Here is a 20,269-nt window from a genome sequence, read left to right on the forward strand (position 1 = left end):
AATGTATAAACAATTTGTATATTCTCTATTTTCTTTGATCTAACCGGCATAGTCGAGGCGTTTAAGAAATTTTATGTGCGTAGGCAGCATTTACAAGCCTCGATATTTTTTAGGGAACACAACCCAACAACGTACGTATAAAACAATATTTAAACTATAATCAATATTGAAAATATAATCCAACTTTAAAAATTGTTACCGGACTAATACATCTATACAGGTCCGGATTTCATATGTTTTACGTCGATTTACTCATTCAGTTAAGAGCAAACTTGAGTAAAATTGTTGAGATAGAAACGTAATATTGAAAACGAGATGCATAACACTGTCAAAAATGATTGATTAATTGATGAATCCCATCCAATGGAAGAGTGCACCAAACCAAAAACCGTTGAATATCCAAATGATTATTAGTATAATTTTATTGAGCTAAATTGTCAAGAATTCCTGGATATCTAAGCACATCTATAAGCAGCAACGACGCACTACTACACTACAAAAACCGACTAATAGTCAGGACAATGTGTACCAAGTCGCATTCAAGCCCTGATTTGACCAGACCGGTATATCATTCCTTAAGTTTTGCTTGGAATATTCTGATGTTCTAATCAGCAAGGTTTATGGAATGTGAAAGTTAAAAAAAATCCTTGGCCCTGTATGCTTGGTTTTTCTGAGGGATATATTTCCGAAAAAAATGTATTCTATATATACACATTTCTCATTTCAGATGCCATAGTACCTAAACAAACATATAATTTATAATTAAAAACAAAAAATTAAGCAACATTCTTCGCCAACTAAATATTAGTGAAATCCTTACGTTTATATATTGCACTAAGTTGACCAGACCGGTATATTTACTTTTGCTTTGAATACATTATTGTTCAAATCAGTTAAAAACGATCCGACAATCTCCGCGTTATGTGATGTTTAATGTGGTCCTTTGACGAAGGAAACTCCACCAAAAGTGCAATTTCAAAGTTTACGAATCTTCGGGTATCTGTAGCTAAAATGTTTGTCTAGCCTTTTTAAAATTTTTCCCTTTATTCGTGTTAAGCTCGAATCGCTTGATTTTTAACCACTTTTTCTATTATTAAGTCTATTTTTGAAGTACATTAAAATGTTGAAAACATTCATCTGAGTGACATCTTTAAGACATTGACTAGTTGGCATTAGGAGAAATCTGTTGAAACCTCGGACATCCGGCAACCTTGGAAACTTTTCCTATTTTTTTGAGTAGTGTTTATATTGGTATTATGTAATTGTATTCACGCAAATTAAATTTTCTCATGAAAAGACGTAATATATAAAAATAGAGACGAAATTACCTTCCCACGCAATACTACCCATGTGTCCGAGCATTTTTTTTAAGGAGTCATAAAACTGCCAGTGTTAAGGTAATTGAAACCAAACTCGTAATTTCTAAAGGGTAGGAACAAGCAATATGTATAGTATGTGCCCCACAGCGGTAAAGATATAATGGAAGTTTCCTGTAACGGTTTTTGTCAGTGGTTTATTTTGTCCCTTTTGCATTAATTAAAGGGCCAACTTTATTGAGCTGATAGGTTTCTTATGGAAGGGTCTATTTAAGTACTTATATTAATAAACTAGCCTTCCTGTAAATCTGTAGTGGTTTATCGTCCTTTCATAAAACCATGTAAAGTACATAAAATTATAAAACTTTGTAATTAAAAGTAAGTTGCTAAAATCAATAGTTATGGAAATAATAATTAAAATAAAATTTGGCGTTTTTTTATAAGTCACCCTGTAACTCACGAACTAATAAACATTTTGCAACGCTGTAAAAGGATTTAAAATAATCCTCAAAATTGGCAACTTTTTTCCAATTTAACCGCGCTCGTATCTCCTATAGATTCAAAAATAGCAATAGGGGTCAAATACGACCCCTGTATAGTTTAAAAGAGGTGTTTGTGTTAGCACCTTAAACGACGATAAAAGAAACTTCCTATATTTTTAGTTCAAACAATTTATTACAGCGTCTGGCAGCTTCAGAACTAAGCACGTAGCCGGTGTTGAAACTTACGACCCATGTTGAATTATTTTATTAAACTTGGGGGTAAACACTGTCCTAAATCAGGTCGGCTTATCAAACAAGCTTACCATAGTGCGACGAGGACAACGAAGGGCATCGCCGAAATAATACGCGGAATGGCAAATTCGTTAAATCTCGCATAAATCATTGTTCTATGCTTTGATCAGGCTTTAGGTGACCGGGAATAACGGAGATTCCAGTGGAAATTTCCCATTAATGGAAGATTTCGTTTGGGGGCAGATTCGACTTTTTTATCCTGATAGGGCGTTAGTAAATTCTCCTGTATTGTCAGATTAAATCATAAGAAAAAAAAATCATTTTCAGTCGCACGCGCATTCATTCATTGTCCAGTCAGTCGATCCCAATTAAATTAGGTGACTCGGCCGACACTATTAATTACCGAGGTCGTACAAAGGCGACAAGCATTGTGCGAGACCCAGGGCCCAATATCGGTCCTTTTGTTCCCTTTCTGACACGACAAGATGGCGGGGCGAAAAGGTCCATTATGCAATTAATGTAAGGCCGGACGCGGCTGTCGATTGTGCCCGTCCTGCTATTGTGGAAACCGAACACGAAATCGCTATTGTGGGCTCGTCTGGGCAAAAAGTTCCAGATTTTGCCTGTAGTTTACTCTCGTACGCCGAAGACAAGCTGTTGCGACCGACGTCAAAGCCATCACCAGTTAGATAGAGTAAGGATTTTTCATTAGTGAGTTCAGTATATATGTCGGTTTTTTGAAACGTGATGTATAAGAGGCAAGTGTTTTCAGGTAATATGAAAATGTCATGAAATATGAAACAGTACTTTGGTTGGTCTCAGACAAACCGTGTGGAAGCGTTGAACTTAAACGCAATTAGTCTTACACAGTGATTCCCAAAATGGTCCAGGTGAATCTCCGAATGGTCCATGAACCAATGGGAGGGTCGACAAGTTGTAAGTGGGAATCCACGAAATTTTATCTGCTTTCGATTGTAGGGTATCAATGTAGGCACATAAAACAAATATACTACACTACTCAAAAAAGGAGGAAAACATCCCCGGTTACCGCATGTGGGGGTGAGAGCAATAAATTTATGAGAGAAAAGGGATAATAAAAAAAACATACCATAGGCTGTTGATTCCTTTCTTCTATATACTTGAGCTGCCCGTCACTCCCGTTACCGGCCGGTATTTTCGATAACTTTGGCAAGGTTTTACGGGATTAGTTACTGAATTTGAGTACTAGTGAAGTATACACAAAAATGCGTCGAATGCACGAAAATGGTTCCTTTTTAAGTGCTTAAGTATATTTTTAGATATAGGGGTTATTCAAAATTTACTTAGAGAAGGGAGATTAATATGAGTATTTAAACAATTAATGCAAGTAATGCTAATGCAATTACTGAACACCGCACAATATCGTAATAAGGTTATTCGGACGAACATTCAACATTTTAATGCACTTCGAAAATAGACTTGATAATACAAAAAGTGGCGGTAAGAGAAGCATTTCGAGCTTAACACCAATAAGGAGTTAGGATTTAAAAAAGGCTTGACAAACTCCTATGCTGCACACTGACTTTATTACTGGAAGTTATCCTAGGTTGTGAGAAATTGCACTTTTGGTAACGTTTCACTCGTCATATCCTCTAAAGAACAGATTAAATCATAACGAGAAGTTTTGCGGTTATTTCTACACAAAACTGAAGCCAAATATTAACAATTTGCTTCCAACCTACTACACATACTGTTCATGATACGTTCAGTTAAACATGTTTAATTGTAATTCAATTGGGTCTGAAATGATATTATTTTCCTACAATATATATTTTTTTGACCACTCCAAAGTCAAGGTTAAACCTTTATTAGAAACGAAACCACTATGAGAAAAAAATGTAGAAACTCTAAACATGACCGAAATAATTCTTATGAGAATGCGTACTAAAATATGGGATGCTCTGGTACCTAACCTAGATGTGTTTCGAATGAATTCCGAAACATATCAGGTAGGAGCTTTGGCATTTGGGTTAAAGTAGTGTTGTTCAACATTACCACTGCGTAAAAAAAACCTTAATAATTAAAAACATTAACGACTGCTAATCAATCCACGCAGATTCAATTATACAGAAAAAATGCACTCGTTTCGAAGAAAAAAATTTATTGATGAATATCTGTTTTATTCAACAATGTCTACTCTTTGATTTGTATATTTCAAATGCAAGAATACCGCACCACCGACTTGATTATAAGAAGAAACTAAAGAACATTATCGACAGCATTAATGTCTAACTGAAATAGTTGTTTTCTTCTCTTTCGTTTACATTAAACTGGTTTATTCTCTCTGGTTTAGATCATAGATTATTTTTCAATTATTTTTTTTAGACGCAACAAATAACGCGCTCTCAAAAAAAAACAAATTTTTAGAGTCATAAGTCGTGGTTGTATTATTGTCCGGCCTGATAATGCCCTTCAATTTTATGAAATTTACGTGTAAAATAAATAAGCGATTTATTGGTATAAGATTTCGAATGAAAGATGTTATAAGAAGGTCAGCTTAAGGTAAGGAGCAAAGTATATAGATCGATTCCATATCCATTTAAATTATGCGCCTTCATACTATAGTTAAATTTCCTATAAAATTCCATTATAACTGGCAAATCTTTTATATGGAAATATATAAAATAATAATCATTTGGTTTATGAAGGGAAACTTTCATAGACTATTAAAACTTTAGCTATTATTTTTATTTGAATTTTTTGTAATAGTTACAACTAAACATGGGCCATAAATAAAATCACGGTAGCTTAAATTAGACAAAACAAGTGACAAGCATGTGCTTTTTGTGTGAATACATAGAATAAATAATAAAAACAGGCGGTCGAAAAATAGAACCCTCAGACAAAACAGATAAAAGTCTCTGAATATGTATTATTACTACTAATAGCAAATTAATTTGTTTTCAGCCACAAAATTTGATTCACAGTGTCAAATGCCTCTGAAAAATGAAGGAGAAGAGAATGTGTGAAATAGAGAATCTGTGTTTGTTTGAATTATGATCGTTAGCAGAAATAAAGTCACCAATAATTTCTTTCTAATCCACATGGAGCCTGAGGTTCTTCCTCTTAAGTTCTTTTTTGCCTTCAGAATAAAGTTAAGATTTTTATAGTTATAATCTTTTGGACTTTTGGGTGAATAACCTACACCCTTTCAAACCAATTTTATTTCATACTCTAGGGTGGATTCTCTAAATGTTGTCGATATGAGGATTGCTGTTAATGGAGAGAACATTTCGTATAAAAGAGAAATTGAATACCTGGGCACAATTCTGGACGCGAATTTAGACTTTCATGCGCATGCAGAACAAAACTTAAGAACAAAAGTATTTAACGTGTAAGTTACACTATACAAAATAGAAACAAAAATAATAAAACAGTTAAAACATATTCTCTCAAAAGCCTTTTTGACTGGTTTAGGTTATTACAGTTTTTAATGTTATCAGGTAACAAGAAAATTTTCAAAAAAAAGTTGGTTTTTTGACAAGAATTGGTAAAAATTTATCGCTACGCACAAAATTATTGCTTTATAATGCCATTGCTCTTCCTCATCTATAGTACTGCTCCACTTTATTGTATAACTTGCCACGTTATAAGATGGATCGACTTCGAAAAAATGCAGAATAGGCAATGAGACTGATGTTAAGTTCTAATCGATATACACCTCTTTTATCCATGTTACGTGTTCTAGATATGAAGTCTGTAAGCCAAAAAATTAAGTATAATATCTATCTGTTTATTTTTAAATTGAAACATCAAATGCTGCCGGAATACATATGTAGAGTTTTCAGATGTACATAATTATTATACAAGAAATCGTACAGACTTCATCCTAGTCAACAGATGTAATACTGTTCAAATGCTCAACTCAACTCTTAACAGAGGATTGATTGAATATAATAATTTGCCTACAACTATTAAAAACTGTGATAATTCTAATCGGCTTGAAGGGCTCTCGAGGAAGTTTTTATCTAATTAATGAGTGTCGTAAGATTTTTAATATTTCGAAAATGAAGTGGAACGCAACGAATCACAATTTAATTGCATAATGTATTTTTAGACAATGTTATATTTGATTTATAAATGTAGCACATTTTGGTAAATAAATATACATTATTATTAGTATTATTATTAAGTAAGCCCTTAACTCTCCTCAAAACGATCTTCGTTCCTTTTAAGCATGTTTCGCGCGAAACACAAATTAACCCTCACGGCGACCGATTACTATGACCTTAATACTTCAAAGGAATTTCATGTTTAGCATAATAATAAAGGAAATTACCCTAGAAAATTTTTATGGCTCCCTGAAAAAAAAAGAAAAAAAAACTAATTGGCGACCGTTATCTCTCCCACGGGGATGGCGTGAGAGCGCCCCGCAATCTAGATTTATAATTCAAAATTACGAGCGCGAATTGCTGCTGTATGTATGTATGTATTTGGTGCACAAAAACGGTACGCCGAGAGTTACTATAGTCCCCGTTTGCCCCTTGAACTTTACCGGGGCAAAGTTTAGGAGTTGATTATTGCATTGCACGCCCGACAATCGTAAACTTTTGTGTGCGCCGTGGATGGGCTTTTTTCTGGCCTTTTGTTTATGCTAATGTTGTATTTTCATCGTAAAGATAAGCACTTTGTGGCGGTTATCATTTTCAGTTAATTTAGTTCCGTTGAGGAATAATCCATTTCAAACAGATTAATTTCTCAACAAAATAAAATTTCAATTTTTCCTGTATATTGTATTTAATTCAGAACACTAGACTTCGTAAAAAACACCTTAATATATTACTAGGAAATGAATAATTTTTGTAGAACTTCAGATTATTTATTCTGTTTAGGACCAAATACATGACAAAACCCATAACCTATGTATAATACATTATTTACTAATCATAAAAGTAAATAATGCATTAAATTGCTGCCCAAAGTAAAAAATCCATCATCGAATCCAATTTCAATTCTGCCTATATTATCGAGGTTAGGTTCTAGAGAAATGTCTTGAGCAACAAATTACCTTGTTTTTAAACAGCAATTCTATCCTTCCTTTGAAGCAGTCCGGATTCCGTTCCAATCATAGCTGTGCGACCGCTCTATGCGATGTGACTTTATATGAAAACGAATCCTTTTGATGCTAGATTATAGCAAAGCTTTCGATATGCTTAACCACGAGCTTTTATTGTCGATACTTGGTTTTGTAGGATTTTCTAATGCTGCAATGAAACTCATGGGAAGCTTTATCAGATATCGAAAGCAAAGAGTTTGTTTAAATGACATGGCTATAGTTATGGGAGTTCCTCAGGGCAGTCTTCTTGGTCCTCTCCTTTTCTTGATTTATACGTGCGTTTTGTTTAAATGTTTTCAGTATACTAAACATCATAGTTATGCTGATGATACTCAGTTGATGTTGTCTTTTGATTCGTCAAATCCGGGCTATGCTGGTGACCGTTTAAATGAAGACTTACTGCTATCAGGATTGTGTCATCTGCATACCGTATAGTGTTAATCCATGTGATGCCCAATTATCGTTCTTCTAGAGCTTTTTGGAAGATGTTTTTAGTGTAAATAACAGAAATGGATCACTATCTTACACCTCTAAGGATTGTCTGTGTCTTTGTAACATCGTTGTCAAATCTTACTGTAGCTGATTGGTTCCAGTACAAGTTTTCAATAGAGCGTATGTTTTTTGATCCTGAGGTTTTTACGTCAAGAAACACCATGTTTTTCTTTTTGCACCGTGTATGTCGTTTTTTATGTGAAAAAATTACATTTAAATTCGTTGAAAAAAGTATAAAAAGGAATTTTCAAAAACTTGTTCACGGTGCAAAATAATCGAAATTGTTTTAATGGGGAGTCGTTAAAACGCCTACTAAAATAAGATTGCTCTGTGCTTAGACAAAACAAGTCAAACAAATGTCATGAGTCTGTCGCAATTAAAATCACTACATAGCACTAAGTTATGATTACATTTATACACAAATTCTGTTAAAAAACTTTGTAGATTTCTATATAATCAAGTCTATATAATTTATCTGTAAAACATGGCTTACAGTTAAACCCTAAGAAATCTGTTGCGGGTTGTTTGCCAAACAAAATTTAAGGCAGCACCTATTGGAAAATTTAAAAGATACAAATTAATAGCGAGCCTATCGTAATTCAAGATTTTTGCAAAATTCTCATATCATTTGATATCAAATTTTCCGAAAGCCTATTCGATGTTGAAAACTTTATATCCGCAGTGCCATGAGCTTAGATACTAAGCGAATGCTGTGCGACTCTCTCATTCTTTCTCATTTTGACTTTTGTGATACTGTGTATGGCCCTTGTTTAGACAACAGAGATAAAAAGCGCATACTAAAGTTGCAAAATGCATGTTAAAATGCATAAGGTTTATTTTTAGTATTCGCAGGCCATATGGAGTGTCGCACAAGTTAAAAGATCTTGAGTGGCTTATTATGTCATAGAGGAGAGAGCTACATTATGTGGTATTTTGCTACAATATTCTTAAGATGAGGTGCCCACAATATCTATTAGATAGGGTGGTATTTAGAGCTGATATTCATCATCAGGCTAATGTTAGAAATAGACGGCGTTTAGATATTCCACGACATCAAAAAGAAATTTGTAAACGATCATTTTTTTATAATATTGCATCTGTAGTAAATAAATATATTACTGATCTTTCGCTAACGACAAACGGCTTCCGAAAATGCATGAAATCTAAGAATCTCCAAAATATTATTTAAAACAGAGCAATGCATTTAAAAATATGAATTTTGGATTTATTATAGGTGTTTATTTTTTCATTTTATTTATGTAAATAAGGAAACACCTTTATTCCTCGATTTTTGTGCATTATTTATTTATTTTTCTTTGGGTACTTACTATTATATACTTTTTTTGGATAAATTATTCTACTTTATAGGCTACAATAGCCCTCAACTGCGCTGAGAAGCTGAAATTATGCCTTTTAATCGGCATTTTGTCTGTCATTTCTTGTTACAATGATTTTTTTTTACAGCTTTGTAAACATATGTATATGCGGATTAATAAACGTTTGTATTATTATTATTATTATTATTATTATTATTAAATACCTTTCAAATGGAAGGAGACTTTATTACGATTTAAAAAGTCAGTGCAAAGGACAAGTTCTCAATTAAATGACTAGAACTACAAATAAATTTTAAAAACGCTATTTCTTCCGGGCAGTCATTTTTCCTAGCATGCAAGCCTCTCTGCTCTGTCCAGGAATTTAAAGTAATTTCTTACTTATTCCAGGCAGTTTAAGTAAGTTTTTGTGTGTTCTCTCTCTCCCTTTTCCAGAAGTTTCAAGCATTGGATAGCATGTGTGGATAATATGAAATATACCTTGACTGTCTGAAAAAACGACTAGATGCCTGGAAGATGCCCTGCATTTATTGAAGTGTTTTTTAACATTATTGCATGTGTGTCGATAAAAGTATTGATTTCTTCCAGGAAGTCATTTTGCTGGCATTAAAGGCTCTTTATCCCCCTTTTTCCAGAAATTTAAAGTAATATCTTACTTATTCCAGGCAGTTGAAGTGATTTTCTGCGTTCTCTTGGCCTATCTATCCCTTTTCCAGGAGTTTTAAGAATTTTTTTAGGCTATTCAAAGAGCTTGCTTTGGAAAATATGAAACATTCGTCGCCTGTCTGAAAAAAATGACTTCATTGAAGTGTTTTTTTAATATTATTTCAAGTATGTGGATAAATCTATCGATTTCTTCCAGGGCATTCAAGGCTCTTTTTACCCCTTTTTTTTCTAGGAATTTAGCGTAATTTCTTACCCAACCTACTCAACCCAAACCCACCAACGGTTGAAACGTTTTAAAAACAGTCACAACTGTTAACCCTGCGCAATGCCAATACAAATATCTAAATAAAATTTCTAAACTAAATTTTAACCTAAAAGTTAGATTAGCAAACCCAATTTTTTTTCTAGTAGGCTTTGATGGTCAGTTGGATCAAATGCCTTTTGAAAGTCAGAGAACAGATTTACAGAGCTTAGGTTCTTTTCCATGATTTCGTCAATTACTGTTTTTATCGATTGAGTGAGGATTTTTTGCCCTCTTTTGAATGAATATCGACCGAGGATTCATTTATGCTAGAAACTAATTATGCACACTTTTTAAGTTTGAAGTTATATAAACACTATATGGTTATCTTGCACCGTTCTCGACAAATTTGCGTGTAAATATAGTCATTGCTTTACGTGCTCTGTATATTGGAATCTTTAAAAGTGAATATTTCCGCACAGGAAGTAGATGATAATGCTTCAGTGTTAGGAGTTTTTGTAATTAGAACAAAGTTCTCTATTGGAATCATGAAAAATTTACAGGGTGTTAGGAGCACAATTTTTTAATCGCCTGACTGATTGGGGTTGATGGATAGAAAAATTTTCGCTGGTTTCAAAAATACCAAACACTATATAGTTTTCTTTAACTGTTAGCGAGATATTGCAATTTAAAGACACGATATTTTTCATATTTATGCTTAAAAGTCTTTAAATACACGGACCAGCCCCAAGTTTTTCAAGTGATCTGCCCAATCAACCCAATAATAACCAAATTATTATCTAAAGAAGTTACTTTAATTCGTAATCATTTTTCTTTCATATTCCATAAAAATGATCTTAAAAAAGTTTATTGGGGTTTAAAGGCTATTGATAGGTTCATCAATCAACAATATTCTTCTAATTTACTTAAAAGATATAAAGCGGGTATGTCTCCTAAATTCAGACTTTAATGAAGTGACGCACTAAAAAGTCGAGTGTATCATTCTCGTCGAGGGCCATTTTCGTTAATGAAATAACGAGGCGTAGCGTTTACACAAACGAATTGGATTCATAAAAGGGAATTTATGTTTAATTATGTAGTATATACGATACGCCATTGCGGCATCAGCTCGTCCTTGTTGTTTTTAGTTGTTTGCTTGCTATTTCGTTTATTGGATTCCGCGATGATTTGAGAATGGACATTTAATTATGTCGGTGGCCATTTATATCGTTCTTCTCGATTTAATGTGATTCGAATTAAGTTTTCACGGAATTACTGAATTGAGTTCTGATGATGTGCGGTCATCAGAGATAAGGGTAGTAACATCCACATACAGTAATTTAGGAATAAAATCGGTCTCATAATAGCGAGACTGACATTGCAGTAGAGTTTTACTAAAAAAATTAAATAAAGCACTTAATAGAGCTATACAAGAAGAAAGTTGTCTTATAAATGTGAAACATGGAGCTTGTTTGTAATTTGGCCTTAAATGTACCCCATATATCGACCACCTCTCTACAGGGGTTAGGTGAAAAGTCAACAAATAAATTTTATACAAAACTTGGGGATTTACTTAAAATTTTTGAATCCTATGTCAAGAATTTTTTTTTCTTTTAAAAATGTCAAATTTTGACAGATTTTACAGGTCAGTTTTTTCTTATGGAACACCCTGTATATGACTACATAATTAAAAAGAGAGGAATTTTCTGACTTCAAATATATTATTATATGGTTTAACCACTTTTAATTAAACCGATTTAAAAATATATTGTTTGGCATTTACTAGAAAACAAATAATTCTATTATAAATTATATTTGCCAAGATCATCATCAGGTGATTTATAATTAATACAATACAAAGAACTGGACAAGATTATATAAATTCTATTAAAATATTTAGGTTATTATTTGGATTTAATTTAAAGTTAAACAATTATTAAAATAATGTATTTTTGTCAAAAAAAAAGTAAATATTGCTTAATAAATATTAAATCTTAAGGTTTTATTGGTTCTACTTTATTCATTTATTTTAGAAGACGACAAAATGACAATGTCTTCTAATTCTACTACCGAGATCTTCAATATGTTATTTTTTTAATCTGTCAAAATATGACATTTATAAAGAAATAAAAAAATTTGAGATTTCAAAGTCATTCGGATTCAAAGTCAAACCCCAAAAGTTTTGTATAATTTTTTTTTTAGTTTTCACCTGAACTCCTATAGAGGGAAGGTCAATATATGGGAAGTGATCCTGTACTATAGCATGTTTTTAGTTAAGTGAAGTAAGAACAAACAGGGGTGACGGTTTATTTACGACTTATAAGGTCGCCAATTAATTCCGCAGAGGCATCCCCAAAGAGATAATCCTTAAAAAGACGATTAAAGTAAAGGAATTCCTCGGCATATGATCCTGGCTTAACCGTCGGGGCACGATAATATCGACTCGCTTTTAAAAATTTCGACTACGCTTAAAATGAGAATACTTTGAGGAGTAATTTCAAAATTAGAGACGGAAATGAGGGCCATCAGTCTTTGCGAGCCCTTTTTTTTTGTTTAAGGAATTATTAATTTCTTTTTTTGTTTGAAGTATTATTTTTAAGCTCGGCTTGTTATGTACTAAACGTTTCGTTATTAAATACCTAGAGAGTAAAGAACATACAACGAAACAAGCAAAAAAAATGGTTATATAGTATCAATTTACCTATCAGAGAGAAAATTGCATACCAATAACACAGATATTATGAAATAATTAAAAGTAATACTTTACGAGTTTATGCCGCAAATTAAAAACTTACCTAAGTTAAGTATTATTAAATTTCTAAGTTAAGTCATAAGTCTGTTTAAAAAATTTATATTATTGCTCTTACACAAACTATTACAATGTTTTAACATTTGATTTAAAGGATATATACTTAATAAATAAAAATTACAGATTGTTGTTTCCTTCTATCACAGAGTTTTTGAAACCTCTAGGTTTCTGACATGCTTTGATAAGAAACAAGGAAAGGACAATAACTGCCCTTTTAAGTTTTTCTGAAAAAGTGGAATATTGGATAGCCAAACTAAAGAAAGATATGTGCAATGGATTTTCTTAGAAAGTCTTTACATATATAAAAGGGAATATTGTCAAAATTCGTAGATTTGTCTGGTCTTAAGTTTTTTATACCTTTTTTGACCATGATCTCACCAATTAAAGTCAAGGCGATATTTCGACTCCTGAATTACTTGAAAAAATTCATTTGTTCAAGTTCCATTACAAGAGGTAATATTATTATACTGGAGAATTGATACTATTGAGGACTGCATTAAACTCCAAGCAGCCATTAGCTCAGTGAATGAATGGTGCAAGAAAAACAACTCGCCTCTAAATGCTGTGTGGACTCCTGGAAAGAACTGTGTTACTTACCAATACAAAATTGATAATGTGACACTACCAAATCACTTCAAAGACTTGGGAGTCATTTTTGATACCTCATTTTTATTTAATTTTCATAATATATAAAAATAGATAGAGAGAAGTACTTTACTTATGTTCGTTCAATTTTGGAATATTCTTCCCAAGTCTCTATTATTGCAGTTTCTCTGTTGAGTGATGTAAAGAAATAAATAAATATTAGTTTTGACCGTACTAATTATGATTTGAATAAATTTGGCTCTAGAACTAGTAAACAACAAGTTTTTTGGGGCGTTACATACATTCCTGAGGCAGGTACAGGACAGCATCCACCCATTGATATTCTTATTGTTTTATAAAATTTGGTTTATTTGTTTAATCATTTAAATTTAAATAATTAATACTACAATATTTCATATTTTCTAACACGCACTGCCCATTGATAAATAAATAAGGTCTAAAACTAGACAGTTCTTCTGATTGAATCTAAAAAAATACTTTTGCGTTACACCGTTGTTTTCTGTTTTAATAGAGCCGCCTAATCCTGAAAGTTATCTAAAAAGCTAAGCTCGCTCTTATTTACAATTTAAGAATACTGGGACATCTCTTTGGCTCGGATTTCCCTTAAAACCGAATCATATCACGTTAACGTATCATCATCATCAACATAACGTCAAATTCGATTACTTAAGCACACAGCGGCGCATAATTACGGAAAATATGTCAGGGAACGGATCCGAATCCCGGGCCAGAAAACCAGAATAAACACGCGTCACCGCCGAAATGGGAATCCCTGTTTTAATTTAGAAACAGAAATTGAAACAGTCGTGGTAGTAGTAACAGCAGCAGCAGCAGTAACCCCGGTTCTATGCTAATATCGGGTGAAAACGAACACAGCCCCGCGTCTCTGCAGGTTTCAATTTTCATCAAGGAACGAACATTACGTTGACAATGCCTAGTTTTCTCCGCCGCGAAGGAGAGCCTCGGGCTTATTTGTTTCCTTAATCAGAAACCACAGCCTCCCTGTCTCGGTATTTCGGATCTCTCGTCTAGGTAATCATTTTGCGTTAGGTGAAGCACTATCCAGGGGCGGAACACACTTTCTCGATAAGCCGAAAGTCTCCGAGTATCACAGAGATCCGTTCTTTGACCCATAATATAAAGATCTATCAACAATTTATATGTTTGCTATGTCGCAACAACACACGCATTTAAATTCATTTGAGAATTTATTTATTAATTTTAAAACGGTTAATTTAACAAAAACACACATACATTTAAACCTAAATTGATTAAGTACGAATTTAGCTAAAGCACAATTTCCATCTGTTTGGAAGAAGTATGCCAACATTATTGAAATACCTATACCAAATAAATATGTTTTAATTTTCCAACTATTACTAGTTTAACTCAATAGTGATATTAACACCTTGTATTATGGATAAGTTTACCTCATCCAATGATCTAGAAGGACTTTGGACAATGCTATTTTATATATTCCTTTGCATTGACAAATTATTTGTCCAGTGGACAATTATATTCAATGGTCCTATGGCCGTCTACTTTTGTGACATCTGTGTCATCCTATGGACACTCAATAAATTTTCTGAAGAAATTACTGGATGTCCGTTGGACCTTTTCAAAACAAGGTGGGCTAACTCCTTCGAAATATGTATATCCCGAGGGAATTAAGTAAAACCCTTAAGTCATAGGTTTCACTGACTCAATATTCGAATTTAACCTAAACCTCTCACCTGCTGATTCGTAAACGTAAAGAGAGAGTAACTTAGTAAATAAAGTAACTTACCCTGGATATTTTGGAGATGGGTGCAATAGGTCACGTACCAAAAAATACGCGCGTAAAACAGTGTCGACACTTATCGATCAATCCGGTTTTTCCGGTCAATGCCAGAATTGCTGCTACTCAATTCACAGCTTAGCACGACCTTCTCCTTTTCTCCCACTCTTTTCGCATTCGTATTTAATATAGGGAAAGATATGTATAGTTCAGGAATATACAAAAGGTGGGAAAAGGAAAAGATGTAAGGCAAATTATGTAAAGTAAAATAAGTTATTAGCAAAATGCGTATTTTTGAATGCATAAATATTAAATATAAGTAAAGAATTAAATTAAAGTTAAAGTATCACTAAGTATTGATTAAGAGAAAATTGAAGTTAATAATTATAATTACTACCAGCATGTGATGACGAAACACAAGGACACCTTTGGATGTTCATGGGAATACATTTGTGCTATTTGGCTGTATGCCCTGGACATTAACAAGAGTAAAGAAGAGACAGGAAAATTTTATGAAAATCTGGAGAATGAATTGGGAAATATACCAAAAAAGGAAAAAGGGTATACTAACCAGATAGGAAATATACTAACGAACTTATAGCTGTTTCAAAATGACTTTTTAATTGATGCAATGACGCACACATTTTTCGGTCATTTTCTCCACTCAAGGTAGTTTTTTTAAGACGCTTTTTGCCTGCAAAGACGTAACAAGAAAATATTAGACCTGAAGATTATAAAGCGACCGTCTAAGGCCGATTTATAATCTACGCCAATGCGGCAATATTACTTTACTAACCCGGAATTTTTCGCATAATATCTAGAAAGTAACCGGTAGAGGGCGGCCATATTTTTTAATCAGCGACCCAACGAGCTCTGCCTCCTTTACCGAACTTTTGTTTCGGTAATTAAGACGAATGGCCGACTCAAGGTCCGCCCGGAATCGTACACTTTGCAAATTTGTCTCTTCCTCTTCTTTTTTGTTTCCGCTACACGCCTCATAAACTTCCTGTACCAGTTTAAACTGGGGCGTTAGTAAAGAATAATTTGTTATGGTATTAAGGAAATCGATGTTACAGCACGGAGGCAAACCCTAATTTCGTTGAAAATGTATAACATATTCGCTTCTTGGGATCTTAGACAGCATAAAAGGTACAACCTCGGTTAAATGGTATTTCTGATTCAATCATGATGAAAGTTTGAATTGCCTGTTAATAGATACATAAGCTTTGTCAAATAAGATAAGCCTCCTAAAGGCCTTTTAACTTCTCCTTCAGTCCCCAGATGTCCACATAGTCGAAGGCCCTGTTGAGATCGAACAAAGTAAATCCTGTTCTTCACCTGTTGGTTGGCAAGAACCAACATTTTATTATTCTCTATGAATTTTGTCGTTTTGACTTTAAAGAGTTTTTTCAAAGATGGGCAATGTAATTCATTTCTTGTTCTTTATCTAATTCTTTATGGTTTTGAATTTATTTATTGCAAAGACTTTACAACAGATAGAGTTAATTATCCACAAAACGAAAAGCATAGATTAATAGAAACCAATTAACAAGTAAACAGGAATTTATAATATTTGACTTTATTGAAAAGCATCAAATAACACGTCATATTGCTTGTAAAAGGTGACGTAGCACCATGGACGTAGGCACAACATTTATCAAAATCGAAGTACAAAGTAGTAAGGAGGTAAGGACCTATAATAATGCTATGGTTACCTAAGGAACAAAAGTAATAAAAACTAGGGCATCAACTTGGTTAAATGTCACCTAAATACATTAATATTGTCAAAGAATGAGTCTGCGTTGGAAGTTAGCACATCTAAGTAATGGAGAGGTTGATATACACACAACCAAACTTATATGGAATCACCTTGTATTAATACGAAATATTTTAGTAAGATATTTTTTGTTGCAAGCAATAAAAAAGTACAAGTATTTACTCTCAAGGACAGGCAGATTAATAATTAATAATAATGTTTTACCTAGCAGTGTCGATTTTACTGTTTCACTTGCAAGTCGCATCAAATTTATAATTTATTTATTTTTGAAAACTAAACAAGAATGCCATACATTGGGCAAGTTCAGAGGGGAAGAATTATTGCTCTGGCAGAACAAGGCATGTCACAAAGGCAGATAGCTAGAACGGTGGGGGTTACACAAGGTGTTGTTTCAAAAACATATTCAAGATTTCTGGAATTGGGAACCTTAAAAAACAGACCAAGGAGAAGTCGTGAAAGAGCAACTACTGAAGAGCAGGATCGCTTTTTAGCTCAAATAGCAAGAAGAAATCCCACAACATCTCATCCAGAGCTTCAAAGGCAACTTTTACAAGCTACGGGTGTGAGTGTTTCTGTCGAAACTATTAGAAGAAGACTTCGCGCTCGGGAATTATTTAGCAGAAGACAGTTAAGGGTTCCAGAACTTTCAAGGCAACATAAAATTGACCGTTTAAATTGGTGTTTGGAGCATGAAAATTGGAAAAATGTCTTATGTTCGGATGAAACCAGAATAGGACTACGATCCGATGACCGGCGGATTCGCATTTTAAGAGGTAGAGGGAGACAAGCTAGACTTCGTGCTGCCAAACCTATCCCGAAATACAAAGGAGGTACTGTAATGTTTTGGGGTGGAATTATGATTGGTGAAAGAACTCCTTTAATTCCAATTCGACAAACCCTAACAGGTCAAAGGTATGTAGATTTGGTATTGCAACCTGTAGTTAGGCTCTGGCGAGGTGGTTTTGGCAATTTTTTTTAATTTATGCAAGATAATGCCCCTCCACATACCAGCAGAGTTGCAAAATGTTTCTTAGAAACGGAAGGTATTGCCGTTTTAGAGTGGCCTTCTTGCTCACCGGATCTTAATCCTATAGAGCACTTATGGGATAAGATAAAAAGAAAGATTAGAGCTCGCCAGAATGCTCCTGGTAACACTGAGCAACTTATTCAAGCGGTTTTAGAGGAATGGACAAATGTTCCCCAAGAAGACATTGACAATTTGATAAATAGCATGCCTCGTCGAATTCGTGCTTGCATCGATGCTAGAGGTGGCAACACTGATTATTAACATTTAATTTTAAATTAACTGTCTTGTTAAATTGTCATATTCAGAAAAATCATTTTTATAGAAATCTACACTTTTTGTTTTTTGTTCTATTATTGTGAAAATTGTAATCAGTTTTATTATTTTTTTTAATAAACTTGGTTTTGAAAAAGTGCCCTTTAATCCTCAATGGCTATTTTTTTAAATAAATTCCATTTTGCGAAATTACTGGGTGATTCCATATAAGTTTGGTTGTGTGTATAGTGGGAAGAGTACCTGTTGCGCAGAATGTTAAGACTAGTACTAAAACATTAGTTTTCTAAACAGAAAGGCAAGTCAATTTGATTATTAATGTACAAAAATTAAATAAATAAAAATCTACGTTTTTCTAGTTATTTTATTAGTAAGTTTTTACTAAAACTGTGAAATTGTGAACTTAAAACGATGAAAAAAATAGATAACACCGACGGATAAATAGTGCTTCCTGCTTACTCGAGTACACGCATGTTACCTAGGAATTACTCTACTATTCGGAATGATGCAATGAAAAAAACAGATACAGAAAGAAAAGCAAAGGCGTCAAAAGAACCAACTAATACAACCAGGTATCGACCCAAGAAAAATCTAGAACCAGAAAATCATTAAAATGGCATGCCTGGAAAATTACCATTATCATATATTTCTAGAGCAAAACTTTATTTGATTTCAGGAAAAGCATTTATAAAAGCATCTTCATTAACTTTTTTGGGAAAACTCTCTTTTCTATGCATAAGTTGAATAGAATGTCGAATCCACAGATGTCAACCGCAGTGGAGTCTTTTGGCAAGTACTGCTACTTGCATATCAAATATTTAAATAAATGGCGTTTTTTTCTCTGTTAAAATGACCAATTTTGTGCAAGATAATCATCATTAAACCACCACAACAACAAAAAACTACGCCCCGTACTCACCTGTAAACTGGGATGACACCCGAGATCAAGCATCATTTTAACGACACCGATATGTCCTTTATTAACACCGATATGTAGCGCGGTTTGTCGACGTTTATTACGCGCGTTTAAATCTGCGCCCGCGTGCGCGAGTAGCTGCACGACCGCCGGTTCGTCGCCGAAAGCCGCGTGATGGACCGCACGATCCCCGTCTTTGTCTTCGATTTCTACGTCGGCGTGAAACCGTAGAAGGACCGTTATCACTTCCAGGTGGCCGTTTTGGGACGCCGCTTGTAGGGCAGTATGGCCTGAAACAAATTAATTTGGAAGATTTTATAATAATAATAATAACTTAGACCAGGCGCCATTTTCAGAAGTGATAATAAATCAAGAAACCGAAAATGAAGATCAGAACAATGAACATAATGGTGAAGTGCATGCTAAACTTAGAACAGATTTTAGAAGGGCATTTAGGATTGGCTATTCTTCTAACTTAATTATACCTGATTATATTCTACAGTTATGACACTTGAACAGCTTCATCTAATGATATACTGTGCTGCTAGCCCTGTGATTAAAGTGAACTAAAAAAAAATTGAAAGGAAAGGAATTGGAAAAGACATTGGCCGGGTAAAGGAATACATCGGAGGTATTAGAACCGGAAAAGTTTATGAAAGAGTAGAGGAAATAATGCGTCAGACTCAACAACATACACAGCAGGACCCAGAAAACTGTACTCCGGAACTATGTCTAGACACCCTTAAACAGAAGTTATCTATTTTTTCAAGTCGCTTAAAACAGTATAAGTCCAGTAATAAAAGGGAAACAAGAAAATATACTTTTTGAACGCTTAGAAAAGCAATTTTATCGACAACTTAACGACACTGGTCCAACAAATACTGCCATTAGCATTTATTCCACTAAAGAAACCATCGAAGAGTTCTCGGGCTCTCAATTAACTACATCTAGTGAATACAACCTCAATACTGAATGGCTGGATAAAGAACGAGCAAAGTGTCTATAATTAAATGGCATTTTTACCATTTTCAGTTGAAGAAGTGACTAACATCATAAGAAAGGCCCGGGGGCCGTATTTTTGAAACTATGCGAGAATCTTCGAATGCGAACAAAGTAGAGCGGCAAAATTCGCACACGAATTAAAAAGTCAATTTTTGAGCAGCATTCGAAATTTCATTCGCATACGGACATGAAATGTAGTGGCAACGT

General features: G+C 33.8%; 1 protein-coding gene across 1 annotated transcript in view; it reads right to left on the reverse strand.

Annotated features, from left to right (window-relative positions):
- Positions 1-20,269, reverse strand: part of LOC126745834 (E3 ubiquitin-protein ligase MIB1) — a 760,932-nt gene that overhangs the window by 721,152 nt on the left and 19,511 nt on the right. Inside the window, exon 8 of the mRNA XM_050453854.1 lies at positions 19,064-19,350. Coding sequence (XP_050309811.1) covers positions 19,064-19,350 — 287 coding nt within the window. The remainder of the gene's footprint in view (positions 1-19,063; positions 19,351-20,269) is intronic.

This window comes from Anthonomus grandis, chromosome 16 (genome assembly GCF_022605725.1).
Source record: "Anthonomus grandis grandis chromosome 16, icAntGran1.3, whole genome shotgun sequence".
Lineage (NCBI taxonomy): Eukaryota > Metazoa > Arthropoda > Insecta > Coleoptera > Curculionidae > Anthonomus > Anthonomus grandis.